This window comes from Populus alba, chromosome 6 (genome assembly GCF_005239225.2).
Source record: "Populus alba chromosome 6, ASM523922v2, whole genome shotgun sequence".
Lineage (NCBI taxonomy): Eukaryota > Viridiplantae > Streptophyta > Magnoliopsida > Malpighiales > Salicaceae > Populus > Populus alba.
Genome location: NC_133289.1, coordinates 3,152,408 through 3,170,461, shown reverse-complemented (window position 1 = coordinate 3,170,461; position 18,054 = coordinate 3,152,408). Strand labels below are relative to the sequence as shown.

Below are 18,054 nucleotides of genomic sequence, written 5' to 3'. Positions count from 1 at the left end.
TGTCCTGCTTCCTAGGTGCTTCTACCCTTTTGACCATTTACACTCACGCGCTGATAAGTCCTCAAGAACTTCCTCTGTTAGCTGCCGCTTTCAACTGGCCTTATCGAGGATCTTGCTAGTTTCTTGTTTGTTGGCTATCTAGAAAGACAGCTATCTAATCTTCGCCCAGGAACAAAACAATATCCCACTCTTTGCCACGCCCATAGCAGCAGTAATCCCATGATTATCCCCAAAAAAACAAGACCAAGAGAAAAATTAATGCTTCTCAGGAAAGCTTTAATATGCATGCTAAAAGGTTTCCTTGAATTGGCAAGCCAAATTGCAGCCAAGAACACGATGAGACTATAATAGTATAAATAATTTCACTTGGCCATGCAAGAAAAATTATGGCCAATAGCTCATCCATTCAATCTTAAAAAATACTGATAAAGTACTCTGCGGTTGATAGAAAAAAAGAGGAAACAAACTGAATAACTGGAAAAGATTCTGTTGCCACAGTCCCAGCCTGTGATGGAAGAAACGAAACTAGAATAATTAAATCTTAGCTCTGGGAAAGTTCTCGGCTGCGCTTTGCAGCAGCAGCAACAGCATTCATTAGTGTTCCACGAAATCCACCCTTCTCCAATTCATGAATACCAGCAATGGTTGTGCCCCCAGGTGAAGCAACGTCATCTTTAAGTTGACCAGGATGCTTCCCAGTTTTAGAGGCCATAGATGCTGCCCCTAGAACCTGCAGAAGAAACAAAAAAATCCAACAACTCACGCAACATGCTAAAAGAAGAGCGCAGATCTCCTGATGCTTTAAGGTTCCAAAGAGAATTGGATACCCCACAGATATACTCATGACTAATCCAACGACTGCTCAAAACAGGAAGCAACCCGTCCCTGTTTCCATTTTAGGTACAAGAAGCAGTAGCTTACTAAAATCCACTAAACAAGGGATTACTCGGTAAATGTTGGTTTGCTACTTTTGATGCCTTAAATAGTTTATGAATTGAATGACAGTTAACTCTTTATCAGGCGCATTGTCCAGAGTAGTCATATCTAGTCTTTCAGAACATACAACTCTAGATCATTCACCCTAAACAATAATTCAATAAGAAAATTGATGTCACAACAACTACATTGTTGCCTATTCATTTTCATTCTATGTTTGAATTTTACGTTTTCGCAATTAAGCATTAGAGGATTATCGTTTCATCAGCAGAATCTTGATGAAATCCAGAGCTTTAAAACATCAGAAATTCAAACTTGCTAATCCTAATACACAGTTGCTGCATTGGTCTAAAACAACATCAAAGGCTCCAATCTTTTTCCTATTTTCTGTTCTATTCAGTGAGTCTACAGCAAGTGAATTTGTGTAATAAGATACAGTTCAAATACTAAATTGAACCTCTGTGGACAGCAATAGCCATCTCAAATAAATGACTTACAGTTTGAGAGGCTAGGCCCATTGCAAGTTCTCGTGGTAGACCTGCAGCCACTCCTCCATCAGCCAAAGCTTCAATTGCTAGGTATATGTAAGCTGGGCCACTTCCACTGATCATGAACGCAGAAAGAGAGTTACACTATAGCAGAATCCAATTATACAATCTCTATTAATTTAAATAGAAAAACATGTGTAAAGCAACAGAAATTAGTGCATGCCACTTGATTGATTTAGAGCCTTTGCAGAAACATCATACCTTAGGCCAACAATTGCATCAAATAATTTCTCGTCAGCTCTCCATATCTTGCCAACCGATCCAAACAATTTAGCTACCAGTTCTCCATCTTCTTCAGTTGCAGCTCCACCCAAGCACATAACTATCCAAGAAACAGGCAAATTAAAACCACTTCTTCCAAATTGCTACAAACTTAAGATGTAAATAATTGATCACAAACATGAACTGCAGCGGGACTTGAAGAGTTGAAAGGTGCATATTATCACACAAAGAAATGGATGAAAATTCTGAGCAACAAAAAAAGGCAAAATCTTTCAGCTGCTAAGTTGATCATGAAGACAAAATAAGACCAACATAACGTGGTTCATGATTCGGTAATATATAGCATTGAACACAGTATTCTTTAATGCAATAACATGTGTAATGTTGCTCAATCAGAAGAATCATAAAAAATAAAAAATAAAATAAAATAAAAAACAATTATACCTGAAGCTGCCTCACCAACAGCTGAAGGAGTATTAGGCACCACTCTGATAAATCGGCTATGACCCGCCCATTCCTAAACTAAACAAAAATGTTCTACTTCAATTAGAAAACAAATATTAGACATCCAAAACAATTTAAAGACGGCCAAGAACAGATAAATTTCCTAATAAAACAAGCATAGCAACAATTTCTAAAAATGTGAGAAAACAAATAAACCTGCAAATCTTTCAATTTTGTTCCAGCCGCAATTGAAACCAAAAGCTTGTCCTTCGTTAGCAATTATTTGCATCATATTAAGAGCATCTTAAGATGTTTGAGCTAGTTTCAGGTTTTGGGTGAATTTCCATAAAAGTTCTTTAATTGGAATTAATTTGGATGATGACTTTACTACTGGTATGGCTAACTCCATCTACTGCAAATGGGATACTCTTCCTACAAGGTACCTAGGCCTCCCCCTTGGTGTAAATCCCAAAAGGTATATAGAAACCAGTAATCTCTCGGACCAGATCAAGATTAGGAGGTTGGAAAGGAAAGTTTTTAAGCATTGGAGGTCGTATATGTCTGTTGAAATTGTATATCATATTTTCTTTATCTCTCTGGTGTTTGGAAATTGTGGAATCGTTTTATGAAATGGTTGGACATCCAGTGATGCATGCCTAACACTGTTAATGAGATTTTACTTGCATGGTATTCTCTAGTAAAAGGGAAATTTCAGTGCAATACAATTCTAGGTTGATTAGGAACAAGTTGATTTTCCAGAAAAAAAAAAAAAAAAAAAAAAAAAACCTTCTGATTAGGGTGCATCGTTTGAGTTAATTCTTCATATCTGGCATTATGGTTGAATACAACTGGAATTTTTTCACTTGCAAATGGGTTTAGATTTGTTTAGAAGTTCGGAAGGTATCCGACTGCGGTGTCAAAAATAGGATTATTTTAGCAGGTTAAAAGGGATGTTTTGTTATTTCCTTTTTGTATTCTTTGCCTCTATCTTGTATATAATGTACTCTGCTTCTCTTTTCTGCTAGCTAGTAAATAGTTATTAGCTCTAGCACCTTTCTGTAATAAAATTCCGACTATCATAAAAAAAAAAAAAAACAAAAACAAAAAAAGGGGTTAAGAAAAGAGAACGATCATAGCTGGTGCGGAAATCAAACTTGGATGCTTTTTATTATTTAAACTCTCACTAATTCTGTTAACGTTCATGTTTTGTACTTGAGAAAACAGAATAAATTAAAGAACTGATACAACTAAAACTCAAGGGTAAAACACACATTAAATATTAACACATATACTTCGCGTACAGATTGGTCTGACGATTACTGAACTATGAAATCAAAAGTTAATTAAATCTAATATAAAATGTGCGTTAGTATGGAAACAAAGATTCGGCAATTTGTTTGACTGATAAGTTTGTTTGAGCCAAAAGTGACATGCATGGGCTTAACCTCATATTGAGTTCTGCAGGATAGCTTGTGAAACGCATGGGAGACGTGAAGATAGGCAGCCATGCTTTCTTATCTTCTTTAATCTTTAGATAAAGTGGGCAGTAGAGAGTAAGCTCTCTCTCTATATATATGTGTGTGTGTGTGTGTGTGTGTGTGTGTGTGTGTGTGTGTGATATGTCTTCCCATATAAATATTCTCTTTTATTTTTTGTGCTAAATAAGTTACTCAGGTTTTTATCCCTTTGGAATCAGGGCAACTATGATGAAGAAAAGTAAGAGCTCCTTGATTGAAAAGATACGGGAAAATGAAAGAAAATGCAAGCAATTTTCTTTAATTCCCTATTCAATGTAAATAGCGTTCATAAAATAATCGCTATTCTTTCCATAAATGGTATGTCTTTTCATTCTTTTTATATATTCTCGTATCACGTTAATTTATTGAAAAAAAAAATGGCTTTGAAAAGAAAATGGTGTGATGACCAGAGAAACTCCCAGTTGGATTTGACACCGGCATGTAGGATGGGGTCATATTTTTCTTTAAAAACAAAAAACCATACTAAAAACCCAATTTTGGCTGAATAAATCATAAATTATTAGACCCTTTAGTTCTAAGAAATGAATTAATTAGTCCCTCATTTTAAAAACTAATTATTTAATCCTTTTCTCCTAATTTGAGTAATCTGAAGAGTAACATTGATACTTGATTGGAACTTCAAGAACATTGCGAAAATCAAAACTTTAGGGGGGGGGGATAGAAACTCCTCAAACCTCAAGGATGTAAATTGAAATTAATCCTTTTAAAAACCAAATTTGAAAATAAAAACATAAATGTAGTTGGTTTTGTTTTTTTTCCAACATAATAATTCAAAACAAATAAGCTCCCAGAATTTTGGTTTTCATAAATTTAAAAACAGAAATAGTTAATGATATCAAACGAGCTCTAAACAAGATATTTTGTTTCCTAATTCCTACAAGAAAAATGCTTAGCATCATGGAACTTCAAAGAGAATAATAACACTCTTATTTTCCTTACAGCTTCTCTGAACTCCTTGCAGACAGTCAAGAGAATTCTGTGTTGCTTTGGAATATGTTCAGGTTTGAAAATTAATTTTCATGTTGTTGGTATTAATCTTGATGATGAATATTATGCTGGATTGGCAAATGATATCCATTGCAGACATGACTATTTAGTTGGGCATTCCTTCAGAGTCAAATTCAAAGCCGATTTCTACTTGGAAGCCTATGATTTCTAAATTTCGGAGTAGACATTCGCTTAATTTGGAAGGATAAATTCTTGTAAGTTTTAATTTCTTCATAGCCATAATATATATTCTAAAAGTCCAGTGCAATAAAACTCCTTGGATTGTTATAAGAAAAGGGAAGAAATTCGCCATCACAATGATCTTTAGTTTTTGTCAATATATAACAACATCAAATGGCTCTGAAGATGATCCTGAACGATATATATTTTTGTATCAAATGTTACACATAATCTAAAGGAATCGTGCGTTTTTTCTTGCTTGCTGTGGATGATTGATTAATTGTAAAGCCATGATTTGGTCATGATTTTGATTCTTGCTGTTTTAAAGGCTTCAGGTGTTAATAACTTGAAGACTGATTTGTTAAAACTTACAATGATTGTTAATTAGCAATACATTTACCAGTGCTTAACCAAAAAATAATGTAAACATATTAAGCATCGAAGAGAGAAATTTATAAACTCTCAAGAATTCATAACACGCGGGAACTAACTTTCGGATAATACATAGAGGTGCAACACCGAGCAAATAGTTAAATAATCCACACAGCTAATGAAAAACACAGAGTCACGCATAGGGTATTTAAGGGTAAAGGGTAGCATTTGCGGCAGGCATTTTGCAGACACCAAAAACTGGGTTCATGGGAACCACTGATACGTAGGCCTTTATGGCAGTCACTATGAGGCCAAAAATAAATGAGTACTTGAAAATGAAGGTATAAATAGGACCCTTATAATGAAGGATCCATCGCTTGATGCCGTTTCTATGATGGTTTTCGATTTCTCTTTTAACCTTGGAGTATGCATAGGGATTGGGTACTAAATAATCAGATATCTCATTGAAGAGTTCTGCTACCTGTTTGTCGCTTCCAAGAGTACTGATGAGTATGCCGTTAGATCGCAGCTCCTTCACATCTTTATGATGATCAATCAATGAATCCATGAAGCATACATAGGAAGTGACCCAATCATCGCGCGTACCGAGACATGCTTCATAGGCTACAAGGTTTAGGAGCAAGGGCTTGGTTGAGTCATCTATTCTTAGCGGAGGAATGTAGAGTCTTCCGGCGAGTAATGTTGGCGTGAAGCTGACATCGGTGAAAAGACCTGTCTTGCTTGGTTTGAAATGGATTCCAGCCTTCCTAAGGTCCTTCGCGGGATAATACCGGCCAGACCAGCTCTTTCGAAAATCATCCTTGTACCAGCTTTTGTGATCCATAACACCTGCGGCATCCATGCTCCTGGCAACATATTGGTTATGAAAAAGTTCTAGAAGATGAGCAGGCTTACGATGAATCGCAGTCAACTCATTTGTTGGGGATTTTGGATCAGTACTTGAAAATAATTTTAGCGGACTGCGAAAAAACCTTGAAATGGTTGCTAAGTTTTTTTGTAACTTTTCCCTACATGACTCTCTTTGAGGGGGCATTGAGCGAATATGCTTGAAGATAGCCTCAAACAAATCCACTCTCTCTTCTCCTTGATTATTGAACCTCAAACTCATTAGTTCCTGGAGAACTTCAAAGGGGAGTTGGTTCTCTAGTAAGAACAAATCCCTTGCAACCAAAGACACATGATGACTAGACATCCTTAGTTTTTCAGGTTGCTCTGAGAGGCAGAAGAGGAAATGGAGAATGAAGCAACCATCAAGAAACATCATCTGGGAAAACTCCTTGTCCTCAAACTTCTGCGTTGAATCCTCTGTATAACATTTCCTTGCATTGCTCGCCACCCCTTCAACCTTGCGGAACATTGTATCAGGGGCCACTTGACTCTCCATGACGAACTGGCTCGCGAATGTGACTTTGTTGTCCTCCATTTCCTTGAGTTCTGGTTTCCCATGGTGATAGGGACCGATGGAGACCACCGATGGATCGTAGCAATCGCTGTTGTTTTCAATTTTACGAAACGTCGATGGGACCCTTGGAATGATAGGCCCTCCCAGTTGGTAGTTGCCGGTCTGTTCCCTCTTTCTGTCCATCATCGATTTCAGCCACTCGTCAAAGCGAGAGGTAGATTGCTGCAGGCTTGCATGATCTGCGATCACGATATCAATTTTTTCAGGCATCGTTAGTGCAGATTAAAAAAAAGAGGGCTTTTATTAATGCACATTAACAGGAGGATACCAGACTCTTATATATATATATATATAAGACTCCTTGAAGAAATTTATCTTGAAATTGAAGCAGCTTTTAGTTCGGAACGAGAATCTTAGCTTACTTGAAACTGGAGACTGATTTGTCGTCAAAAGCAATTAGTAAAATAAAATTCACATTCCTGACAAAGCGCAAAAACATCAGCAATTTTGACAGGCTGATTTGTGGCATCAAAGAAAATCTTATTAACTTAGAAATGCATGGAATAGAAAAACACAGACGAGCTCTATATATCCTTAGCCTGATATATATATATATAAAAGAATTTAATTTTCTTTTTTAAATACTACCCTCTCTGTAAGTTATAATCTATCCTCACCAAGAATCAAGGAGTTGCAAACCATCAACACAAATAATTAAGCAGAAAGTATCACAGCCTAATTCAAGCATAAATAAGTGAACGTTGCATAGCCTAATTCAGGCTAACATGTGAAGCTCTAGGGTACAGGCTAGCATGTTGCACATGTACTTTAGCTTTGGATAATGTGTGCACCAGAAAGCAAGTTATGCCTTCACCATAGACGTTCCCTTTTCGTTTTTTGGGCTAACAAGCTTGGACTGAGATTCCACAGCTTTCACCCTTTTGGAATCTGCATATGTAGTGCTACTATGATTTGTTGATTACGTACATTCTAGTTTCTAATATACACTGAAGTCATTACATCAGAAAAAACACTAACAAAATATTAGTAATAATTTATGGTTTTTAAAATTTGCAGCAGTTTATTCCTAAGTTTTCAAGGGAAAGAAATGCAACTGACTTGTCTTTTCAGAAAGAAATTCATAAATATTCAGCCCCCTTTTTTCTTGTATTGTCTTATATTTTTTTTAGAGAAAACAAAATTATCAAATTTGCAACATCTACCAGTTTGTTTGTTTTTTTTTTAATTCTGTGTTTCAATTTTACCGTGCAACCTAAATCAATCCATACCACATGGCATATGCAAGGGATGAAAAAAAAAGGTGGAGCTTAATTAGATTGAAAACACAGTAATTAATTATTTCTAGGGGCAGCAGATGATGAACACATCTACTCGGTAGCTATCCCTATAGTGACAAAGGGATGACGAAGTGAACTGTGCGACCCTGATGACAAGAGAAATTCACAGCTGCGGCAACCGCATGTGGTGTCAGGCCTCAAAAGGACAGAAGAATGAGTGTCCGAGGGCTGAATGAAGGCGGGGAAAAGAAAGAAGCTTCTCAGAAGAAATATTTTAGAAGGGCTTGTGCAAATGCCTCCACATTAAGGGGTGAAATTAAGAAATTTTCAAAACTTGGGTTATGAAACTTGGCACAGAATAATAGCAGTAGAAGAATTCAACACAGTGTGATCATTTTCTTTTTCTATAAACAACGTATGGGCAGAGTGAGGAAACAAAGATAATTTCTGAAGATGATCAGGATTTTTATTTTGTTTCAAATCTTAGATGTAATTTGAAGTAATAGTATTAGAGAATAATATAAATAATATTTTAAGCTCTCATTTAATAACTTAAACTTTTAAATTTAAATTGTTCTTTGATATAATATGAAAATTTTATTACCTAAGCGCAGTGATGAGTTTGGATCCGTCAATGATATATATTGTGTCAGATTTTTAGGCTTCTCTAGATTAAGGAATTTAATGTGTTTCTAGTTTTCATCAATCTGTCAATGATTTATATTGTGTCCTTCACCCTTCTGATTTTGTAATAGAAACAATAATAAAAAATCTTCTATGGTATTAAGCTGCAGCTCTACCATTTATTTCCTACAAAATTCTTCTTCTATTGTGTTTTCTGCAATCTATTTCCAACACATATACGGGTTGCATGGGCATTACTGCTACATATGCCTTAATGGCACTTATTATGATGCCAAGAAGAAATGAGTACTTGAAAATTACACCATAAATAGGACCCTTCCATCTCTTGGACGTGTTTCTGCAATGTGATTCGATGCCCCTTTTAACCTGAATATAAGCGTAGGGATTAGACACTAAATAATTGGCTATGTCATTGAAGAGTTCTGCTGCCTGTCGATCGCTTCCAAGAGTATTGAGGAGTATGCCTTGTGACCGCAGCTCCCGCTCCCTCACATCTTCAGGGGGATCATTGATCAATGAGGGAATCCATGAAAGCAAATGTAAGAAGGTACCCAAAGTTCATTGAATTCACCGAGGCATGCTTTCTATGCCACCAAGTTTAAAAGTAAGGACTTGGTTGAATCGTGTATTGTTAAAGGAGGAATTCGGAGTCTTCCAGTAAGGACCGTTGATTTGAATGGACACTGGTGAAAAGACTAGTCTTGCTTGGCTTTAAATGGATTCCCACCCTCCTAAGCTCCATCGCAGGATGATAACGGTACCAGTTGGTCCTGGAATGATTAGGTGAGATCACTTATCTGCCAACGATCTGGGTACGAAAAAGTTTGAGAAGATGGATAGGCTGTTTAGTAATTCTTCGGTATTCTGAACTCGTCAATGATCGCGGAGAAATTCTTCTCCGAAAGAACTTTGATATCTTTTCCCTGCATGACTCCCTTCGAGGGGGAACTGCCCAAATGTGCTTGAAGAACTCTTTGAGCAGTTTCATCCCTTCCCCTTCTTCTTGATTTTCTTCTTCTTCATCTTCTCCTGCTTCTAGATCTCCCCTTTTGAACCTCAGACTCATCAATGACTGGAAAAGGGAGATGGTTTTCTAGTAAGAATAAGTCCCTTGTAACCAAAGCTAAAAACACGACTATTCATCCATTCTAGTAAGAATCGTCATACGCATGAGGCAGAAGATGAATCGAAGGATGAAACAACCGTCAAGAAACATCATTTGGGTGAATTGTTCGTCTTCCAAACCTTCTGTTGAATCTTCAGCATAGTATTGCCCTGCTTCATTGGACACCTCTGCCACCTTGTCATGCAAATCTTCAACCAGTTCTTCACTCTGTTGGACAAACTGGCGTGCCATCATGAGCTTGATATTCTCCATCTCTTTGAGCTCTGGCTTGCCATGGTGATAAGGAGCAACGGAAACCTTCAAGGGATCGTAGCAATCCTTGTTCACCTCAATCAGACTAAGCATCCGCGGAACCTTCGGAATCTTTGGCCCTCGGATTTGGCTGTTCGTACGTAGTCTCTTTCCCTTCACCCTTCATTATGGATTTAAACAACTCTTCGTTGCTACGAGGAGTAATTGAACCTGCAATTTCCTCAATTGAAATTTCTAGTTGTTTGGCCATTAGAACTACAGACTAGTACACTAATTTTAGGATTTCGTATGTATTGCTGATGCATATCAACATACCAATACGGATCTTTTAGTACATATATTCAAGTAGCTTGTAGCAAGAAACAAGAATCCTAGCGTACTTGGACAGTGAGCTTTAGTACTTTTAACTATTTTAATTTCTCTTTTGGAAAACGTATGTGATCTTTAGAGCATAGATTTTTTTCAAAGCATTTTAAAAGCTTTAATCCTTATGAAAGTTGGCCGACTAACATGCCCAAATAAGGTCTAGAAAATCTCTGTTCAAGATTATTCGTTATTTTCCTAGTTTTTTTGGATTCATTTTCACGTTAGGTTTCAGAATTTTAATCTGATTTAATTTTAATTAGCTAAGCTAGCTTAGCCATTATTTAAATAGCTTTGTAGCTTAATTATTCTTCAAAATTATTTAAGATTCATTATTAAAAATTTATTTTGAAAGAATAGTTCACTCTACCGCTTAAGATTGTAATTTTAGAACTTGGAAAATTCTAGTTAATTTTTTAATTGCTATACGCTGGTGTGTTACTAAACAATCCAAGATAAATTCTAGTTATTTTACCCATATCTACGTAGTTAGTTAGTTACATAGATATCCGCTCCCCCTTCTCCGTCAGCCGGCTAAAGGCGGCCTCGCCTTCTACCGAGAGCAACGTATTATTAGGAGAGAGAAAATATTATTAGGAGAGAGGAAAAAAAAGAAAAAATTGTAGATAATTAATTATTAATAATAATTATGATATGTTTATACGCATAAAACAGTATGAGTTTGCATATAGTAATATAACAGACTTGGCCATCAGAAAATAGAACGAGTAAAAAATTAAAAAATTAATTAAACCAAAAAAAATTAAAAAATTAATTAATGGCAGAAGCGCCACCCTCCCGAAATATAACAAACATGCTTCTGTCCTGCTTCCTAGGTGCTTCTACCCTTTTGACCATTTACACTCACGCGCTGATAAGTCCTCAAGAACTTCCTCTGTTAGCTGCCGCTTTCAACTGGCCTTATCGAGGATCTTGCTAGTTTCTTGTTTGTTGGCTATCTAGAAAGACAGCTATCTAATCTTCGCCCAGGAACAAAACAATATCCCACTCTTTGCCACGCCTATAGCAGCAGTAATCCCATGATTATCCCCAAAAAAACAAGACCAAGAGAAAATTAATGCTTCTCAGGAAAGCTTTAATATGCATGCTCAAAGGTTTCCTTGAATTGGCAAGCCAAATTGCAGCCAAGAACACTATAATAGTCTAAATAATTTCACTTGGCCATGCAAGAAAAATTATGGCCAATAGCTCATCCATTCAATCTTAAAAAATACTCACAAAGTACTCGGCGATTGATGGAAAAAAAGAGGAAACAAACTGAATAACTGGAAAAGATTCTGTTGCCACAGTCCCAGCCTGTGATGGAAGAAACGAAACTAGAATAATAAATCTTAGCTCTGGGAAAGTTCTCGGCTGCGCTTTGCAGCAGCAGCAACAGCATTCATTAGTGTTCCACGAAATCCACCCTTCTCCAATTCATGAATACCAGCAATGGTTGTGCCCCCAGGTGAAGCAACGTCATCTTTAAGTTGACCAGGATGCTTCCCAGTTTTAGAGGCCATAGATGCTGCCCCTAGAACCTGCAGAAGAAACAAAAAAATCCAACAACTCACGCAACATACTAAAAGAAGAGCGTAGATCTCCTGATGCTTTAAGGTTCCAAAGAGAATTGGATACCCCACAGATATACTCTTGACTAATCCAACGACTGCTCAAAACAGGAAGCAAACTGTCCCTGCTTCCATTTTAGGTACAAGAAGCAGTAGCTTACTAAAATCCACTAAACAAGGGATTACTCGGTAAACATTGGTTTACTACTTTTGATGCCTTAAATAGTTTATGAATTGAATGACAGTTAACTCTTTATCATGCGCATTGTCCAGAGTAGTCATATCTAGTCTTTCAGAACATACAACTCTAGATCATTCACCCTAAACAATAATTCAATAAGAAAATTGATGTCACAACAACTACATTGTTGCCTATTCATTTTCATTCTATGTTTGAATTTTACGTTTTCGCAATTAAGCATTAGAGGATTATCGTTTCATCAGCAGAATCTTGATGAAATCCAGAGCTTTAAAACATCAGAAATTCAAACTTGCTAATCCTAATACACAGTTGCTGCATTGGTCTAAAACAACATCAAAGGCTCCAATTTTTTTCCTATTTTCTGTTCTATTCAGTGAGTCTACAGCAAGTGAATTTGTGTAATAAGATACAGTTCAAATACTAAATTGAACCTCTGTGGACAGCAATAGCCATCTCAAATAAATGACTTACAGTTTGAGAGGCTAGGCCCATTGCAAGTTCTCGTGGTAGACCTGCAGCCACTCCTCCATCAGCCAAAGCTTCAATTGCTAGGTATATGTAAGCTGGGCCACTTCCACTGATCATGAACGCAGAAAGAGAGTTACACTATAGCAGAATCCAATTATACAATCTCTATTAATTTAAATAGAAAAACATGTGCAAAGCAACAGAAATTAGTGCATGCCACTTGATTGATTTAGAGCCTTTCTCAAGATATTAACAAAATCAGTATGTTATTACCCTTTGCAGAAACATCATACCTTAGGCCAACAATTGCATCAAACAATTTCTCGTCAGCTCTCCATATCTTGCCAACCGATCCAAACAATTTAGCTACCAGTTCTCCATCTTCTTCAGTTGCAGCTCCACCCAAGCACATAACTATCCAAGAAACAGGCAAATTAAAACCACTTCTTCCAAATTGCTACAAACTTAAGATGTAAATAATTGATCACAAACATGAACTGCAGCGGGACTTGAAGAGTTGAAAGGTGCATATTATCACACAAAGAAATGGATGAAAATTCTGAGCAACAAAAAAAGGCAAAATCTTTCAGCTGCTAAGTTGATCATGAAGACAAAATAAGACCAACATAACGTGGTTCATGATTCGGTAATATATAGCATTGAACACGGTATTCTTTAATGCAATAACATGTGTAATGTTGCTCAATCAGTAAGAATCATAAAAAAAAAAAAAAAAAAAAAAAATTATACCTGAAGCTGCCTCACCAACAGCTGAAGGAGTATTAGGCACCACTCTGATAAATCGGCTATGACCAGCCCATTCCTAAACTAAACAAAAATGTTCTACTTCAATTAGAAAACAAATATTAGACATCCAAAACAATTTAAAGATAGCCAAGAACAGATAAATTTCCTAATAAAACAAGCATAGCAACAATTTCTAAAAATGTGAGAAAACAAATAAACCTGCAAATCTTTCAATTTTGTTCCAGCCGCAATTGAAACCAAAAGCTTGTCCTTCGTTAGCAATGGCCTTAATTCCAAAACCACATCTCTCACTACACCACGCAAACCCCAAAAGAAATAATCATTAACAGCATAATTAGTAGCCCATAAAAAATCACAACTTTCCTAAAATAGCCACAAAAAATCATCATCGAAAACATATTTAGCGCATAGTCTAATTTTTCACTAAAAAAAAATCCTACCAACTTGTGGTTTGACGGAGAAAATCACCACATCACTCTCTTCAACAACCTGCAAATACCACAACAGCAATAAAAAATAAAAATAAAAAAAGTAATCAATCACAAATCAAGAAGTTAAATAAAGAATATATTTTTTCTAATTACATTGCGATTCTGAGGGAGAACTTTGACCCCAAGAGAGTCAAAAGGGAGACGGCGAGCAGGATTGGAGTGAATTGACGTAGAGATACGAGGAGGCGGCAAAAACCCAGATTGAACAGCTCCTTTAGCAATACTCTCTGCCATTTTACCTGCTCCAATAAAACCCAACTTGTATGTCTCTGTTTGTATAGCTAAGAACTGTGTCGCCTCCATTTTCTTGTTCTTGTTATTGGAACTCTGATACGAGGCTGATGTTCACTGAAGCTGAGACAAATGAGAAGTCTTCTGCTTTATGTACTGTGTGCGTGCAGATTGTCGAGTTACGAGCAAAGTCTTGATGGGCGGCTGTTTTTAGGCTCCCATAAGCGGCTTGATGGGTTTGGGTTGGATTTACTATTTTTTGTTCTTTTTAATTATTATTATTTCTTAACCAAATCCTTATTTTAAACTGTCTTCTCAATCAAAATATATTTTGAAGAAAGTATAATTTAATTAGGAGAGATTAAGGTTTGACTTTATTATGATCTATACGGGATTTGTAAAATGGAAGTGACTATAAAATTAAGTATAATATTATTAAAAAAAATTATGTAATTACATAATTGTTAGCAAAAGTGGCGTTTGGAAAGAGGTTGAAATTATATTTTTAAAAAAATTAATTTTGCTAATCAATCATGTAACCTTGGAAATACTATTCTATATATACTACAACATTTCTTATTGCTTTTGCTGTCAAACCACTAATTAAAAGCTTAAATACATGCTTACTAGAAATCCATGAAGAAGTAAATTACAGTAAATTTATATTTAAAAATGTGATAATAGTTGTGTTTTTAAAAATTTTAATTTTTTTATATATATTAGATCATTTTGATGCGTTGATTTAAAAATAATTTTTAAAAAATAAAAAAAATATATTATTTTTGATGCATTTCGATACAAAAAATACTTTAAAGAATAATACAGACCAAAAATCTTATATTTTTGAGCATATGAATTGATTCAAATAATATAAAATTAATATCCCAAGCTCATTTTATATTTTCTTTCGTATGCTTAAATTAAATAATTTATGCAGCTTTTAACATTTTCTGATGAAAATATTTTAGAAAAAAGAGAGAGAGAGAAGCCTATTCTTCTATCTCATATGTCATATGGTTTCATGATTATAGAAATTTCCTCGACAAGCAACATACACACACACACACACAAGAATTACAAACTCGTCCTCATAAACTCATCGCTGCACTCGATCCCAGACAAGAAATAATCTTCATAGCTGGAAAGGAGAGTTACACTTTAAGTCCCAAACCAAGGTTGAAAAACTAGCAAACAAGCTTCGGATTCTCTTGGATGTGGAGAGAAGGATGAAACTCAATACACGCTAGCTTTAAAACAAGCCACACAAACAATTTTAGCCACAAAAAATCCCAACAATTGCAAAGCCCTCAAGCAAAATTCAAAATAAAAATAAAAATCAATAAAAAGATACTCTTAACAAGCTGATTTAGCACACGATGCGCCACACTCGAAACATTCTTAGGAAAACTGTACTGGTAATTAAGGCTCAATTTAGTTGTAGAACTTCTCCAAGGCCCATATTACCTTATTTTCTAGCAATGGTCAAACCACCAGGCAGAACTGGAGCCCACGAACGGACAATCTGTCAGGTTCCAAGTGACATAGTTGAATCACTTCACTTTCGGGGATACACTGTATAGTATGTCTGAGTGGCAGTTAGAATCAAGACAGCAGCTGCAGCAACAAATGCAATAAAGGCCCAAGGACTGATAAAATAAGTTTGCAGCCACTCAGCTATCCATTTCTTCCACATGCTATCACACGAAACATTAATCTCTCTTTTAACATTATTATAAACACTATTAGTGTTAGGTCCTAGGGAACTGCCAATTTGATTGAAGAGATCCGCTACCTTCTGGTCAGGTCCAAGATAATTGACAAGTATGCCCTCTGACCTCAACACCCTCACATCTTCAGCATCATTAATGAGCGAGTCTATGAAGCATATATAAGAGGTGACCCAAAGATCATCGAGAAAAGCAGCTGTTTCGAAGGCCACTAAGTTCAACAGCATGGAGCTGGTTGCTGTTTCTATAGTAATTGAAGGAATTTTCAATTTTCCATAGAAAAATTTTGACACGAACTTGACATCCCTCAAAGAGCTTGTCCTGCTAGGTTTAAAGTGGATTCCCACCTTCTGAAGATCCTTAGCAGAATAATACAAATTGTGGCCACATTTGCCCAGCTTGGATTTATGAAATAAATTCCTAAGACGCTCAGGCAAGAGATAAATACACCAGCTTCTTGGAGACTGCATATGTTTTTCTTTTTTAGAACGTGTGAACATGGAGTGTAGAAGTTCAAGAATATGAGCAGGATCTTGATGAGGGGGCCAATTATATTCCGCCGCCTGCCATTTCTTTCCACATAGGAGTGACCTCAAAAGCGAGGCGGCCATTTTGCAAACAAAAATCACGCCAGCAACCAAGATGCCAAAAAGAGGGGAGAGAAAAAAGGAGTCCAGCTTGCCTTGAAGAATATGGAAAGGGTAAACTACTGAAGTATATATAAGAAGTAACAGGAGATACCCTTTAACAAGCCAATTGAGCACCCACACTGGACGTCGTTGATCACTTTGTTGGAGAATCTGGAGTTCGAGAAAATCATTGATATTGATTTCCATTCCACGATCATCTTTATCGTTCTTGATCAAGCTCATCAATGACTTCAAGACTGCAAAGGGGAGCTGATTTTCCAACAATAGCAGGTCCCGCTTAACATCGATAATTTGTTGATCACTCATATCCAATTTATTGTACATAACATCACGGATGAATTGGAGAATAAAGCAACCATCAAGAAACATCATCCGCGTGAATTGCTCATCATCAAAGCAATGTAGTGAGCACCCCTCGTAAAATCTCTTTGCATTCTCTGCCACCTTTGCAACCTCACTGTATAAGATTTCTATGTCTTTAATCTTACTATCCAGGACGAATTGACGAGCCATCTGAACCTTCAGTTTCTCCACCTCATGGAGCTTGTTTTGACGATCCTTATAGTGATAAGGACCAATTGAGACGACCGAGGGCTTGTACCAATCCTCGTTTTCATGCTTGATCAGTTTATCTGGAACCTTTGGAATCATTGGCCCTGAGTACCGTTGCTTGGTTTTAGCGTCTTCAACTCCTCTCATTATGCCGCTAAGCCACAAAGAACGCTCATTTGTTTGCGATGAGGTGCCTTGTATCTCTGACATGGCCATCTTTGACCCTTGTTCAGGTCTGTTTGCTGGAGGATCTCCCTGCCTGTTCGTCAACGGATCAACTCTTATTTCATTTAGCTGCATTTCGGGCATTGTTATCAGCTATCACAGACTAATGAACAGGGCTACTATCCAGTGTTGGAGGATTAATAAAAAATATTGATAATAGCTGAAGGACAGCAGTAAAAGACTAGACTCGATACAAGAAAGATCCCCTTGTTCCAAGCTGTGCTCCTTGTTTCTGCGCAGCGCTCGATCCCTTACTTTCTGCGCACACAAACACACACTTAAAGATAAGATTTAGAAGTTCATAGAAGGGAACCAGTAGCAGAAGAAGACATGCATACATATATACATACGTATTAATATGTGGACTATTTATCTACGGACTCGTGTTTGTGTTTTGCAAGAATTTTAGTTTAGCATACTAGTGCATCTCATGCAGTCATACACACGCACACAAACAGAACGTGGATAGAAGTTTTTCCAGGAAACCTAGCTATCCCTTGCTTGTTGGAATTCTACTGAAATAATATTAAAGAAATTAAAACGGGGATAATTAGCATCATGTAAAATATTAGTAGAATAGAAGAGTAATTAAGAACATTACTAACGCAGAAATTTTCACAAATTTCACTGACCTTTCTCACCACTGATCACCATCCATTACACTCTAGCGATGAAGAATTAATAAAGGACAAGTCTTCCTATTTATAATGGTTGTTGTCGGTTGCAAAGTGTGTTAGCTATGCCTTTCATGTGGTTCAATTGCAATAAATTCACATCTAACTATTCTAATTAAACCTTGTCTAAAATGTTATTTACAAGTTTGTATTTTCTAGAA

General features: G+C 36.4%; 4 protein-coding genes across 5 annotated transcripts; all 4 read right to left on the bottom strand.

Moving 5' to 3' along the window:
• Positions 1–275: 275 nt before the first annotated feature.
• LOC118053139 (pyrroline-5-carboxylate reductase-like) lies at positions 276–2,424 on the bottom strand. The gene is made up of 5 exons (XM_035064296.2): positions 2,367–2,424; positions 2,151–2,223; positions 1,686–1,806; positions 1,434–1,539; positions 276–730 (listed from the first exon to the last, which is right to left on the bottom strand). The coding sequence occupies exons 3-5, from the start codon at positions 1,802–1,804 to the stop codon at positions 542–544; spliced, it is 414 nt and encodes a 137-aa protein (XP_034920187.2). The 5' UTR covers positions 1,805–1,806; positions 2,151–2,223; positions 2,367–2,424; the 3' UTR covers positions 276–541.
• A 3,011-nt stretch (positions 2,425–5,435) lies between these two features.
• LOC118053138 (UPF0481 protein At3g47200-like) lies at positions 5,436–6,920 on the bottom strand. Its single transcript, XM_035064295.1, has one exon. It carries the CDS (start codon positions 6,918–6,920, stop codon positions 5,436–5,438), a length of 1,485 nt encoding a protein of 494 aa, XP_034920186.1.
• Positions 6,921–11,404: 4,484 nt separating this feature from the next.
• On the bottom strand, positions 11,405–14,276 carry LOC118053049 (pyrroline-5-carboxylate reductase). The gene is made up of 7 exons (XM_035064187.2): positions 13,928–14,276; positions 13,784–13,832; positions 13,542–13,633; positions 13,326–13,398; positions 12,869–12,989; positions 12,579–12,684; positions 11,405–11,875 (listed from the first exon to the last, which is right to left on the bottom strand). Exons 1-7 carry the CDS (start codon positions 14,135–14,137, stop codon positions 11,687–11,689), a joined length of 840 nt encoding a protein of 279 aa, XP_034920078.1. The 5' UTR covers positions 14,138–14,276; the 3' UTR covers positions 11,405–11,686.
• Positions 14,277–15,139: 863 nt separating this feature from the next.
• On the bottom strand, positions 15,140–18,054 carry LOC118053043 (UPF0481 protein At3g47200). Of its 2 annotated transcripts, none has more exons than XM_035064177.2 (2): positions 17,852–18,054; positions 15,140–17,477 (listed from the first exon to the last, which is right to left on the bottom strand). In XM_035064177.2, the coding sequence occupies exon 2, from the start codon at positions 17,301–17,303 to the stop codon at positions 15,621–15,623; it is 1,683 nt and encodes a 560-aa protein (XP_034920068.1). In that variant the 5' UTR covers positions 17,304–17,477; positions 17,852–18,054; the 3' UTR covers positions 15,140–15,620. The 2 variants fall into 2 exon arrangements, with proteins under 2 accessions (XP_034920068.1, XP_073266005.1); XM_073409904.1 differs by having other exon boundaries at positions 15,140–17,451.

Excerpts from the sequence above, each read along its gene's own strand:
- LOC118053139 (XM_035064296.2), bottom strand. The coding sequence starts at position 1,804 with ATGTGCTTGGGTGGAGCTGCAACTGAAGAAGATGGAGAACTGGTAGCT. Across the intron at positions 1,540-1,685 it reads GATGCAATTGTTGGCCTAAG|TGGAAGTGGCCCAGCTTACA; the intron begins GTATGATGTTTC and ends GTTCATGATCAG. Across the intron at positions 731-1,433 it reads TGGGCCTAGCCTCTCAAACT|GTTCTAGGGGCAGCATCTAT; the intron begins GTAAGTCATTTA and ends TTTCTTCTGCAG.
- LOC118053138 (XM_035064295.1), bottom strand. The coding sequence starts at position 6,920 with ATGCCTGAAAAAATTGATATCGTGATCGCAGATCATGCAAGCCTGCAG.
- LOC118053049 (XM_035064187.2), bottom strand. The coding sequence starts at position 14,137 with ATGGAGGCGACACAGTTCTTAGCTATACAAACAGAGACATACAAGTTG. Across the intron at positions 13,634-13,783 it reads CTCCGTCAAACCACAAGTTG|TGAGAGATGTGGTTTTGGAA; the intron begins GTAGGATTTTTT and ends TGCGTGGTGTAG. Across the intron at positions 13,399-13,541 it reads CAAAATTGAAAGATTTGCAG|GAATGGGCTGGTCATAGCCG; the intron begins GTTTATTTGTTT and ends TGTTTAGTTTAG.
- LOC118053043 (XM_035064177.2), bottom strand. The coding sequence starts at position 17,303 with ATGCCCGAAATGCAGCTAAATGAAATAAGAGTTGATCCGTTGACGAAC.